This window comes from Microtus ochrogaster, unplaced genomic scaffold (genome assembly GCF_000317375.1).
Source record: "Microtus ochrogaster isolate Prairie Vole_2 unplaced genomic scaffold, MicOch1.0 UNK26, whole genome shotgun sequence".
NCBI classification, from domain to species: Eukaryota; Metazoa; Chordata; class Mammalia; order Rodentia; family Cricetidae; genus Microtus; species Microtus ochrogaster.
In genome coordinates, this window is record NW_004949124.1 from 341,109 (window position 1) to 354,289 (window position 13,181).

Genomic DNA, 13,181 nt, shown 5'->3' on the forward strand with positions numbered 1-13,181 from the left:
AGACAACCAGACAGGAAGTAGAGGCAGGGCAAGGAGAACAGGAGTATTCTGGGAAGAAGAAAGCTCTCTTGCAGTCCTGCCCAGGCCACGGAAGAAGCAGCATGTGACCTACCCCATTGAAAAGGTACTGAGCCACGTGGCTAACATAGACAAGAGTAATGGGTTTATATAAGTTATAAGAGCTAATAAGAAGCCTAAGCTGGGCCAATCAATTTTATGACTTATGGAGACTTCTGTGTGATTTTCTTTGGGGCTTAACGACTGTGGGAACTGGGCAGGACAGAAACCCCCAACAAGCTGGCCCTTATGTTACATAACTCCAATGACACTTAAAATTCAACTGACTAATTTATTCATTGCCATCTTATTTCAAATTAAAAGGAAACAAAAGATGATATCAATTTTTATTGCATAGGAGATTCCGAATTAAACTCTATTTACTAATGTATAAATTATCAAAACACTAAGAAAATATTTTCAGACATTTTTGTATAAGATCGCTCCTTTACCACATCTCAGGGCTGGAATGTTTTGCACACAGATGCACACACGCATGTGTGTGCGCACACTCACACACACACACACACACACACACACACACACACACTTGCATAAGTATAAACAAGTAACCATGAAAGTCTGGCAACACTTCCTGAAGTTCACTACTTAAAATTATTCTATACATGATGTGTCAGCAAGACTTTTTTTTTTTCTGCAAAGGGACACAAAATAAAAGGGTTTTGTAGACCACATGATATACTCATTGGACATACTAAGTTCTGCTCCCTGCACGAGATTGGTAGAGATGAAAAGGAAATGAATGTGCAGGGCTACGTTTTAATAAAATTTTTATTTCTAGATTCACCATAGCTTACCAGTCTTTTCTGTAGAAATTCATTTGTACAAGGCCTGGTTTCTTATTAGGATGATGCCCCACTCAGAAAACGTTATCAAGATGGCCTGAACCACACTGCTCACCTGTGACCCAATGGTTTCCTGGAAGCATCGGCCGAGCTGTGCCTTAGCAGCCACGGGATACACATGTGGGAGGACTTGCTGGTGGGAGTATGTGGAATGCACCGTCTGGGTCTTCTGGACCGGAAGCCCTTGGTAAGAGACTTGTGACTGGCCTGGGTGAGCTTCTTTTGCCTTCTGGCCCATTGGGCTGTCGATTCTGGAAACCTGGTGTATCTGGACAGAAGCCTCGGGAGGGTGTTTCACATGGATATTGACTATGTTGGGGGGAAATTTCACTACAAAGATCAGGAGGACAATTTGTTAATCATGAATTATTAATAGGAGACTCAAGATCTATAAAACATGAAATGGAGTTTATATACACCCACCTACCAATAGACTCCACAAAGGATAACATATGCAAAGTATCTTTTTGTGACACAGACATCAAAATTCTTGAGAATTTTGTACTCAAAGTGATGGATTTGTTCATTTTTTTAAAAAGCCAAACTGTGGGCAGTAAAATGATTTAGCTGGTAAAGGTGTCTGCCACTGAGGCTGATGGCTTGAGTTCACTCCCCAGGATGCAACATGGTAGAGGGAGAAAACTAACTCCACAGGTGTCCTCCACACATGCACTTTGGGGCGCATGCGCGTGCATGCGTACATGCGCACACACACACCCATATAATAAAACATTAAATAAAACTTCAATTATGCAGACACTACAGTATCTCAACAATGATGCATTAAGAAACAAGAATACTGGGACTAGAGAGATGGTTTAGTGGGTAAGAGCACTGACTGTTCTTCCAGAGGACCTAGGTTCAATACTCAGCACCCTCAAGGCAGCTCACAAATGTCTGTAACTCCAGTTCCAGGGAATCTGACACCCTCATACAGACATACATGCAGACAAAACACCAATGCACATAAAATAAAAATAAATAAATCTCTTTTAAAAAAAGAAACAGGAATAGTTTTTTAACTAGAATCACAAAATATGAATTCATGAAGCTCTCACAATAAGGTGAGTATACCTTACCAAGTGATAATAGGTTCTCAGAGATTAGTTACTTTTGTGTATTTCATAAAAATCTCTTCTACAGAAATTTTAATATAGAAATTTTAGGACTTAAATTTTTCCATTAAAAGTAGAGATCCAGTTTCACAAAGTGTGCCTCTTTTATCTGTTTTAAATATCTCTTACATATATATGTCTGAGTTCTTTCTGACGACACACTATGTCTGTATTTATGTGTCACAGACTGCCTTTCTGCCCCTTTCAAAGAACATTTCAGACAAAATGTTAGTCTCTGGCACACACATCCAGGGTTTAAAGAGGAAGAGCGAGTTACGCTTCTCTGACCCCCTTTTAAAGCCGTAGGATCCTGAGGATGGCAGCTATGAAAGAATGAATTAGTCACAGAATGTGTGAGCTCCAAGTGACCTAGTTTGCCTTCCTCTACAGATGGGCAGAGTGAAGCCCAGTGACGAGAAGTGAACGCGTGGGACTCTCACAATTCATCATCGGGTGCGGTGTGGCCCCTTAGTTTATTGCTGCTGTCAGGGCCCAACCCTGACCTTCTTTCTGGCCTTGCGCATCCATCACTTCGTGGTGCTGAGTCCCGAGGAGCAGGCACTTCTTACAGCTATCTTATTTTCCAGATGCCAGTTCACTGTGACCTAGACAGTCCTGCAGCCACACAAGTGGACCCACATTCCCGTCTCCACCGCCAGCCCTCAGGTCACAGATCCACACTTTCCTGTCTGTGTCAACCCCAGGCCTGGCTGTATGTGGAGACTTCTCTATGGGCATGACCTGGGGACAGAGTACTGGGCAATGAGCAAGATGAGAATGCAAAGCTTACCTTTGACTCCCTGCTGGCTAGTCATGGTCAGAGGCAAGGTGTGTGTGGAATGGATGACGTGTGACCCCAACGCCTTGCCTGGCTGCTGGGAGTGCTGGTAGTGTTTAGGCCCACTGGCACCAAGGACGGGGATCTGGCAAAGCTTTCCTGTGAAATTTGGAGGGCATTGACATTTGTCCCTTGAGCTGCACTGGCCACCGTTCATACATGGAAGATGGCAAATTACTGAAAAGGAAAAGAGACAATGGCGTGGAGAGCTGGTTAGTGTCCCAAAGGTCACATAACGATCAACCAGCACCCTCCCTCCACATCCAAACACACATCCTATTTTAGACATCCTAGCCACTGGATTCATACATGGCGGAAGAGTTTATGTTAGCTTCTCCTGACAATAAAAGGCACCTAGCTTCTGTGAGTTGGTGATTGGCTGCCCCAACAACAGAAAGAAGAGTTCACAGGGAAAGAATGAAGTACGTCCACAAGATGGCTGAGTGTGCAAAGTGCCTGTCGCCATGTCTGATGACCTGGGTTTGATCCCCAGAACCCACATGGTGGAAAGAGAGAACTAATTCATACAGCTTGTCCTGTGACCTCCACACATAATCCCTGGCGCACAAACAGACCCACATACATACGCATGTAGACACATAAATAAAACTGGAACAAAATTTGCGTCCATATATGTACGCATGCGTGTATGTACACATGAAGTAACCACTACTCAGGATTACTGTGTACCACAGTACCATTGTAAGTATCTCCTGCAATTTGAAATTGCTTTGCATCTCTGTTTACTGGCAATTAGCCAATGCTAACATAGATTATAAACTTCATCAAAAGAAAAGATATTTATACTTTGATCATGTCCTCAGTACCTAAAAGATATTGTGCATAGAGTAGGTATTTGCTCATAGGACAGATAAAGTAACAAATTAGAGTAATAAATTTTGTTTCTGTAGAAGACAATGAGCTATGTGCTACTGAGGACATAAAGTTCAGACAGCTTGAAGCGTGCTTCATAGGGATTTTCCAGCCCGTTTGACAAAAAAAAAAAAAAATCAAATAAACCCAGACATCTGGTAGTATCCGAGTTATCATTAGTTTGAAGTTTGCTCACTTATCAAAATATCAAAAGATAGGAGGATGCACTAGGTGAAGAATTTCCAGTTTTGCACTTGGGAAACTCAGCTACGGTGGACCTTCCTCACTGTTAGTGAGCACATCCTTGCAGCCTCCAAATGCCGTTGAATTTCTTCCTGCTTGAACAAGAAAAACCCCTCGACTCTATTTCTTCTTAGCTTTCATGTTCTTGAAATGGTGTCCTTCATGACTATGCTTGCCTAAAATCTTTCTTTATTTCCGAATGTAACTATAAGATACCTCGGGACAGGACACACCTTCCTTTTCTTCTACAGACTCCATCCTCCTAAGGACACAATGGTTTCTGTGTCACTGTCCTTTGGTTACTATGGCGCCTTGCTCATCTAATTGATTCCTGCGTCATTCCTTACCCATCTGCAGATTTTTCTCAGAAGCCTTCCTTTAACACTGCTGCCACTGTGGTCTGGTCCTACCATCTTCTTGACTAGCTCCACAAATGTTGCTATCATTTCATCATGTCCTCAAACTTGGGATCCTGACAAAGCTTTATACTGAACGTCAAACTGTCTACAACTGTATATCTCCATGGAGACATCCCGTAGACGTCCCTAAGCTCCCGCTGTGGTCATTAGTAAAACGTGGTTGCTTCTTCCCTGCCTCACTCAACTGACATCCACTCTCTAACTCCTCTCTTCCCATTACTCAGAAGTCTGCTCCCTCTGCATCTCAGTACTCCTGAGCTCACCCCAGCTCTCACAACACAGCCCACTGAACTTAATTCAGCACTGATGAGCTTCTCGGGGAGTCCTCTGCCTGGGACACCTTCTATTCAGCTCCCTTCCACAGACTGACATCCTGTTTGTCCTTTAGACTCTGCCGGGCCCTTGCCTCTCTGAGAAGCATTCAGAGTTACCTCTCAGGCACTACTGTTCAGGTCACATAGCGGACAACATGACAGCTGTCAGACTACTGTGTATACCTCCCTCCACTGAAGTTCTGTGAGGTCAGAGAATGAGTCCTGTTTAGTTTTACCCTTCACACATTGCTCAGAGTCTAGCAGAAATGCTTAAGGTCTAAAAACAAAGAAACAGATAAACATAAACATCAAAAGAAGCGAACGGTTCTGTGTCTGCCATTTTGTTAAACACATTCCTTAGGTTGTAAAGAAGCTTGAGTCCGTTCCCTTCAGGAACGTTACAGTTCACCAGTGACATTAAACAATGCAGGATAACTAAAACCACAAAGAATCAATGACTGCAACATGTCAATACAACCCTTTAGAACTTCAGAGAGAATTGAGAAAGCACTTCCCGAAAGACAACTGGGAGCAGTCTTCAAGACTGAGCAAAATTGAAAATGTAGACAGTGTCCTCCAGAGAGATCATCTTTGTAAAGGAAGAGGTAGCTTGTCTTGGAGAGGGTGAGTCAACGTTTCTTGTTAAAACCCAGGCTTTTAAAGGAAGGGAGGGGATCAGGCTATAAGCTGGAACGTGAAGGCTTACGTCAGACCAAGAGGTTATTAAAGACGTGACATGGGGTTTGGACTTTATTCTGTGATGGACAGGCTATCCTGAGGCTTGAAGGAGGGGATTAAGAAGGTTGCCAGCGTGTTCCAGGAAGGCTGCGCTGCAGATGGCATTCAGGATTAGCTGAGCAGAAAAGCGACAATGCTGGGAGGGCCAGTTTGGAAACTGTCATAATAACTGAGAGACAAGTTGGTAACAGAGCCCGGGGTGATAGCAGCAGGCACTGAGAGGAATAGGAAGCAATGGAATCTGCGAGGAGGCTCAGCAGAACATGGCGGAAACTGAGAAGGTGGAGAAGGAGGGAGAGCAGGAAAACATCACCAGGACACATCCCAGAAACTGTGTTCTAGGCCCATGTCTCAGCTCGAGTCAAACAACCCAGATTAGCAGGGGTCTGGGGAACCCCTGAACTTCTGCTGGTATCCCATCAACTCTGAGCAGAACTAGGTAAAAGAAGAGATAGTCAAAAATGATTCCAGTAGTCAGTATCCTTGGAACTCCTAGTTCAATTCTGACTTCGTTTCCAAAACCATAATTTGGCTCACAGGGTGAGCTCAGTGTATTCTGAGTAGCAGTGAAGAGTACCATACTTAAAGATACTAATATATTATGCAAATGTGCTATGAATGATTCCTCAGTGGAACACAGACTCTCTTCCAATTTTTAAAATTTAAAATTTGCAGGAATTTTAGTGACCATGGTACCCTGAACAAATGCATCAAATGTAAACATCATTGCTATCTCTGTCCCTTTGCTAATGGCAGGTGTCTGTCATGACCAGTGCCTAATTCCATCCCTCCTGCCAAGTTCAGATGATGAGTAGGTGCCACACAGCCCTTAGTTGGGGACACACACATCAAGGCAGGTAGTCCTGCTGCCTCCTAACCCCAAAGCAATAGAACCACAGAATGTTTAACAAAACTGAATAATCAAAAGATGGTATGGACTTCAAGGAAGTAACAGTAACAATCTGAGAAGGAGAGTTGCAGAGTGTACAAGTTTGGTATCAAACTCCTTTGAGTTTGATTCCAAAATTCTGTCCAAAAGAAGAGGGTTGTGACAGTCCATAGAGCAGAGATCCCCAACCTTTCTAATTCTGTAGCCCTCTAATACAATTCCCCATGGATAGCTCTGGCATGAAAATTATCTTCATTGCTACTTTATACTGCAATTTTGCTATTGCTATGAATCATAATGTAAATATCTGTGTTTTCTGGTGGTCTTAGGTGACCCTGTGAAAGGGTCATTCAGGCCCAATAGAGTTGCGACCCACAGCTTGAGAACTGTGGGTTTAGAGGGAAAAAGAGAGATTCTGTGTTATAAGTTATACAGTGAGAAGATCATCAACTACTCTTGACGGGTTCCAATCAAATAAATAAACCATTTCAGTTCTTCATGCTTCTAACATACGAACTTGTAAAAAGAATAGCCTTACTGTTTCGCTTTCATTGCTCTACATATTTATGCCCTCCACTTTGGTGTTTTGACATTAAAAAGCTGTGCAGCTTGAATGTTTCCATCTATTAATCTGCAACAATGTAAAGGTAGACATGGTGGCACACACCCTTAAACACAGCGCTTAGGGAACAGAGGCAGGTGGAAGCTTTGAGTTCAAGGCATGCCTCGTCTACATAGCAAGTTCTAGGAAATCCAAGGTTACATAGTGAGACCCTTCCTAAATAAATAATATTGTTAAAATATGTAAATTGAGGACTGCCTATAATATACACTGACATAAATTCATTGAAGTAGCCATCTTTAAAATTAACCAGTTGGCTTCTATAAGGTATTTCCAGTAATGCTAATGGACTCTAAAAATCCAACATGGGCTTAGGTCCTCTAAGTCTGTCTGCCTATCACTCCAGAGATGATTTCCCTATAATTGTCCTGTGTACTGTGCTAGCCAAGAGAAAACAACGGTCATCCATGAGCTCTAATTACCCCGTGTCCCCAGTCACTGGGGAACAGCTTCTGCCTAGCTGTTTTAATCACTAAAAGGTCACTATTCATAACCACTCATGAATGAAAAACAAAATATCTATTCTCTTGTTCCAGTACTTTCTAAAATCTCAAGGACAGCATATGAAGGTATAAAGGCCCTTGACTCAGCTCGACAGCTTCAGACTGATCTGTCTGCAGCAGGCAATCCTTTTATCCTTAGGTCATCTTTTATAGATTTAAGAAAAAAAAATCTAAACCAATCTACAGACTGTAGGATTTAGCTACAAATAGCTTCTTCTGTTTCAAAGTTCATACCACTCTCTAAGCCGTGCTGCAAGGCTTATGGTCTATACCATTAATATTCTATAACCCTACTCAGAACACGGAGAGGAAAAAGAATGAATTACCCTTAAGGTTGGCTTGAGAAGCCTGCGGTTTGTCGGTTGTAACTCTGGTTATGGCCCATATATTTTGGAAAGTCTAACAAGATGGGAGAACACAGAATGCCTCCTGAGAAATGCCATAACTTTGTCAGCATGATATTTTGCTGGCCATCCTCACATTCACCATCTTGCATCATTCAGTCCCCAGGGAAGTGCTGCCATAACAAGAGGTGTGTGAACCATTATCCTGCTACTCCAGGAAGTGTCATTTCATGACAACATCTCAGAGTATCTCATGATGCTACTATAAAAGGCCAAACTGAGCCAAAGGATCCTTCTTGGAGGAGCGAGTCGGAGGCTTTAAACACATCAAGTGTTTCAGACACACGCCATCATCCACTGCGCTCTGTAAAACAGCTCGTGGTATTCAGAGGCTTGGGATGACAGAACTGTCATGTTCCACATTTGCAAATCGGGACTCCACTGAAATAATGAATACTAAAGGCTTGGGCTCAAATACAAATAAGACAATTTCTAGAACTCTGTGCTGTGATAATAGGCTGCCTCTTTTTTTTCCAGTTATCTCAGTTGACTGTAAAAACACTTAAGCTGCTCTCATTCCTAAAAGGTGCTCTCACAATGTTCTGGAGCTGCCTGCAGCTGATCCTAAAACCTCTGCCTGCCCAGGACTTTCCGAGCCAGAAAACAGACCATTTCTTATGGGAGAGGGAAAACCCTCCATCTGGAGGAGGCCTGTGCACAGAACATGGCATTGAGGGGAAGAGCTGCTTCAACTATTTCTAACAGTTATCTCTGATTGGAGTAAGGCTGTCTTTGAGGATATCAGCTTGTTTCTAGCTCCCTTTTCTTAATACCCTAAAGGCAGCAACATTTTTAGAAAACCAAGGTTTAATCACCTCAACTCTCCTCCTTTTCAGTCAGAAAGTGGATGGATACTGGAGCAGTGTAAAGATTTTAGGTAATAAATACGTCCCATAATGATTGAAAGCTGGGTTAGGAATGTTAGAACACTTGAGTAGCATGGGCAAGGCTCTGGGGTGACCTTCCCAACACTAGACACACACATACACACATTCTATCTATCTATCTATCTATCTATCTATCTATCTATCTATCTATCTATCTATCTATCTCCCTCTCCTTCTCCCTCCCCCTTTCCTCTCTCTCTCTTTTCCTCTCTCTCCTTCTCTCCCTCATTCCCTCGCCCCTCTCTCCTCTCCTCTCTCTCTTTCTCTCTCTCTCCCTCTCCTTCTCCCTCCCCCTTTCCTCTCTCCTTCTCTCCCTCATTCCCTCGCCCCTCTCTCCTCTCTCTCTCTCTCTCTCTCTCTCTCTCTCTCTCTCTCTCTCTCTCTCTCTCTCTCTCTCTTTTCCCTTCTCTTTTCTTTTTTGAGCCAACTACAGATCCTAAAAACCTGAACAAGACAGAGAAGATGTGTTTTCCTTCTCACTTAGCATATGCTTCACTGTCCCAAGCAGAATTAGTGGCAACGAGAGTCAAGGGGATGCTTCGATGTTTGCCTCCACCTGAAGTCAGAAGAGAGGAACAGAGGAGCACATTTTTTTGATTGATCTGCTTTACAAACTCAGAAGGCCACTTTCATTCAACCTCCACCACTGAGATACCCAGACAGAGAGGATACTGCAGCCATGTTAACATAAATAGAGAGTTTAACAAGGGCAAAACAGCCAAGACTACACACAAGAATTCCACAAGTACTGGAAGATTTTAATGTTGCTGGGCATTAGCAAAGGCTTCTATGCTGTATCCTGTTTACACCCAGGAGATAGGAAGTCCATGCCAAAGCTTCTAATTTAGAATGGCCCATTTATCATTTCAGCTTTGTTTATAATTTCCTCTTCATTAATCATCAACCTTACCACCACTGCGAGCTATCTCACTTCATCTAGGTTTATACTTTGTAAACCCTGAGGAACTTAGTGGATGGAGCCTACCACCACGCTCCACTTTCCAGTCTTCAGAGTGGCGCTCACTCCTTCCCAACCCTTGAGTCACTATTATCGCCATCTGTACTCATGCTGGCAAACTGGACGCGTTGGTAAACACCACAAATCGCAGGCACCTTAAGCTAAGACATCCTTTGGCAACAGTCTTTAAAAACCAAGGCTTCAAGTTGAGGGGGAACTGGGGTTGCTACGTAAAATGAAAAATAAATTAAAACAAACAACAAGAAAATAAGGATATTTAAACATTGTCATGCCTCTATCTACAAAGGAGATAACTGGGATTCAGATTCTTCATTTTCAAAATTCTGATTCTCAAAACTTCAGCTATATCACCCGTCCCTGCCAGTGGTCCGTCCACTCCCGTGCGGGACATCATTTGTCCTGGGAAATGGGATGTGGCCGGAAAAGGGCCTCCCTCTTTGCCAGTCACGTTAATGCACTTTTATATGGAGCCTGGTGCTAAGCCATTCAGACAACCTGCTAATGAGACAAGGTGCAAACTTCTCCATCTCATCAAATGTGACGGACAGAATTTAAAATTTAAAAGGCGACATGGGAACATTGTATATCCTTCTATCTGCCACCTGTGTTCAAGGGGCTGGATCACATCTGTTAAGTGATGGATGCTGATTGAAACCCAAGTTTTACTACTTTGGGGATAGGACACAGACATGTACATCTGGAAAAATGATGGCCCACCCCATAATGAAAAGGGAGACAGATTTTATAAGGGCGATCTTGGTCCTTATCTGTGCAGGCCAGGGCACCTTAGCAGGGCATCACTACTGCTGTCTAAAGGGATGTGCTGCCACTTCGGTCACCCTGGCCTGGCATTTTTTTAAAAAATATCCTTGTAAAAGGCAGAAACCCAGTAACACCACTTAAGCCAGAGCTCTCTTCAGAATATTAAAAGGAAGCCTCAATCCCTTTTAAACTTGGTTTCGTGGCTGTGATTTGCAAAGGCTCCTGCAGGTCTTTCCAGATACCAAGTTCATATCCCACCGAGCTCATTATTAATATCTTCTTGAGATCTATTCATTCCTGTGCCTCAGAAAGGGAATTGAGATGAATCTAGATTTAGAATTTTTGAATATTTTCAGAGTCAAAAACCTCAACAAGCATGGATACAAAATGCAAAATCCACAATTTTGATAACTGAAAATTGCCAATTGTTTTGTAGTACTTTATTATATTGGGTGTCTTGTCTTTCTTGGGCTTTTAGTTAGCTGATGAATGAATACATTAGACACTTCTGGGTTTTAGTTGGGATTTTACATAGCTTGCATTTTAATTCTTTTGTTCTTTGCTGTTTCTATTAACCCATAGCATTATTTTAATAAATGTTATAATACCAACCTAAAAAAAAAAAAAAACCTCAACAAGCAGATCTAACAACAGCCCAGCATTTCAATAAAACCATTTGACATCAAAGATAGCCAAATTCCTGTAGCTGGCAAATTTGGGTACAAGTATGGACTCAGAAAACAACAGCATCCATCAAAGGAGAGAGGAGAATGTTAACTAGAGGTGCCTGCAACCGTGGGAGGGAGGTCTAACATCATGTCTACATCATTTATCAAGGTGCTTTCTACTCTGCTTGTGTTGTCCTCCTTTCTCCCATTGTCACTTGACTGTGTAGGAAAGAGGTCATGATGCTTTTAGCCCTTTCTTCCATATCCCAGAGCACACAGGAACTCAACAAACCTGATTAGCATTCTCTAAGGACGCCCTGGGGAGGCTAGGCAGGAAAAAATGCATCTTGTATCTACGCATCTTGTAATATTTCTCCTTTTATTCAGCTTCTGCATCTGGAGGTTTGTGCTCTCCAAAACTCATACCGAAACCTAATCTCCCAAGGGATGTTCGGGATGTTTGGAGATGAGTCCTTGAGAGAGATTATAAAGTGAGTTTCTCCAAAGTGAAACACTCCCTCCATAGGGACCAGAGAGGCTCTTGCCGTGCTGGATGGTTAAAAAAAAATAGCACTGGGAACATGGATGCTTGAAACATTCTCCAGCTCCTATCCCCAGCTTCATAGAAGCAGTTAATGAGTTAATGGCGACTAGGGGACATGACTCTAACTCACGGAGCTTCAAAGAGAAGATTCTAGGGCCGTTGATCTGCCTGTCAACTCTGCAGGGAGTTTCAGGGCTATGGCTTTTGTTCGTTTTCACCCAGGTTGAGTTTTTTAGTGATGTAACTGCTTTTTTAAGTCACACACACTCCCGTAAGTAACCCCTCATACTCCTGTCAGTAACCCCAATTAAAAACTTATTGATTCACCAAATTGGACTTCGGTGCAGTTGCTTCTTTAGTTTTTCATGGGTTCCTTTTGAGGGGAAGGGAGGTGCGTGCGTGTGTGTGTGTGTGTGTGTGTGTGTGTGTGTGTGTGTGTGCTCGCGCAGTCTCCCCAGGAAAGATCTGTCATATAATGGGAGACAATTAAGATTAGATGGAGTCTGGAGTGTGGGACGGATGACTATTATGGTGATTTTACAAAATGAGAAAGAGAGTCCAATATTAGCAAGCTGGCTCTGCTTTGCCATGTGATGCTCTGAGCTGCCTCAGGACCATGGCAGGTCCCCACCAGAAAGAAAGCCCTCACCAGAAGCCAACCAGAAGTGTGTCATGCTCTTGACCCTCCAGAACCAAGAACTAAATAAATCTCTTTTCTCTTTGAACTATTTCAGCTATGGTATTCAGTTAGGACACTGGAAAATAAACTAAGGTTACCTATACACACTAGGAAAAACAATTGTTTTTTTAACTGAGCCCAAAAAGTGTGTGGTTCCTGCAGAAGTAAAGTAAATAAGAGTCAAGAACTAGGAAGCAAAAAAAAAAAAAAAAACACTGTTCACTAGAGAGTAGACAGAAAGCATTCCCCTGGCTACAGAGGGCACCTTTGTGTATTATTGGTTCCTTGCTGTCCCCTTGAGTTCTAGTGAAGTGAGACAGGAAGGGTAGAAGCACCACGGGTGTCTTTTCCTTTAATGAATGTTTATGGTCTGTCTTCCAATGAGACACTGTTCTAACATTTGGTAAGATTAGCAGACAAAAACAGACAAAGTTCCCGGCCCTTTTGGCATTGAGCTTCTGCTATCTTTGAGATGCTCTAAGAAGCAAGGCTGCTCTGGGGCCCCAAAGTCAAAGAGCCAGATGGGGTTGAAGAAAGAGATGAACAACAGTCACCAAGCACTCACCTCAGTGCTTCATGGGCTATAAGAGACTCAGGCTTTGCCCTGCAATCTTGTCTACTTCCATATCCAGGCTGATGACTAGATGTTTTTCTTTGGGTTCACCTTCTTATTTAGTTTTTCTAGGATCACAAATTATATGCTCAATGTCCTTTATTTATGGCTAGAAACCAATTATGAGTGAGTACATCCCATGTTCATCTTTTTGGGACTGGGATACCT

At 42.7% G+C, this 13,181-nt stretch overlaps 1 protein-coding gene across 4 annotated transcripts in view; it reads right to left on the minus strand.

Annotated features, from left to right (window-relative positions):
• The window catches only part of Ltbp1 (latent transforming growth factor beta binding protein 1), a 379,031-nt gene that overhangs the window by 160,002 nt on the left and 205,848 nt on the right, over positions 1–13,181 (minus strand). For all 4 annotated transcript variants that reach the window (XM_013354050.2, XM_005367931.3, XM_005367930.3 and 1 more), the window contains 2 exons: positions 2,829–3,053; positions 979–1,253 (listed from right to left, as the gene is read on the minus strand). In XM_013354050.2, coding sequence (XP_013209504.2) covers positions 979–1,253; positions 2,829–3,053 — 500 coding nt within the window. The remainder of the gene's footprint in view (positions 1–978; positions 1,254–2,828; positions 3,054–13,181) is intronic.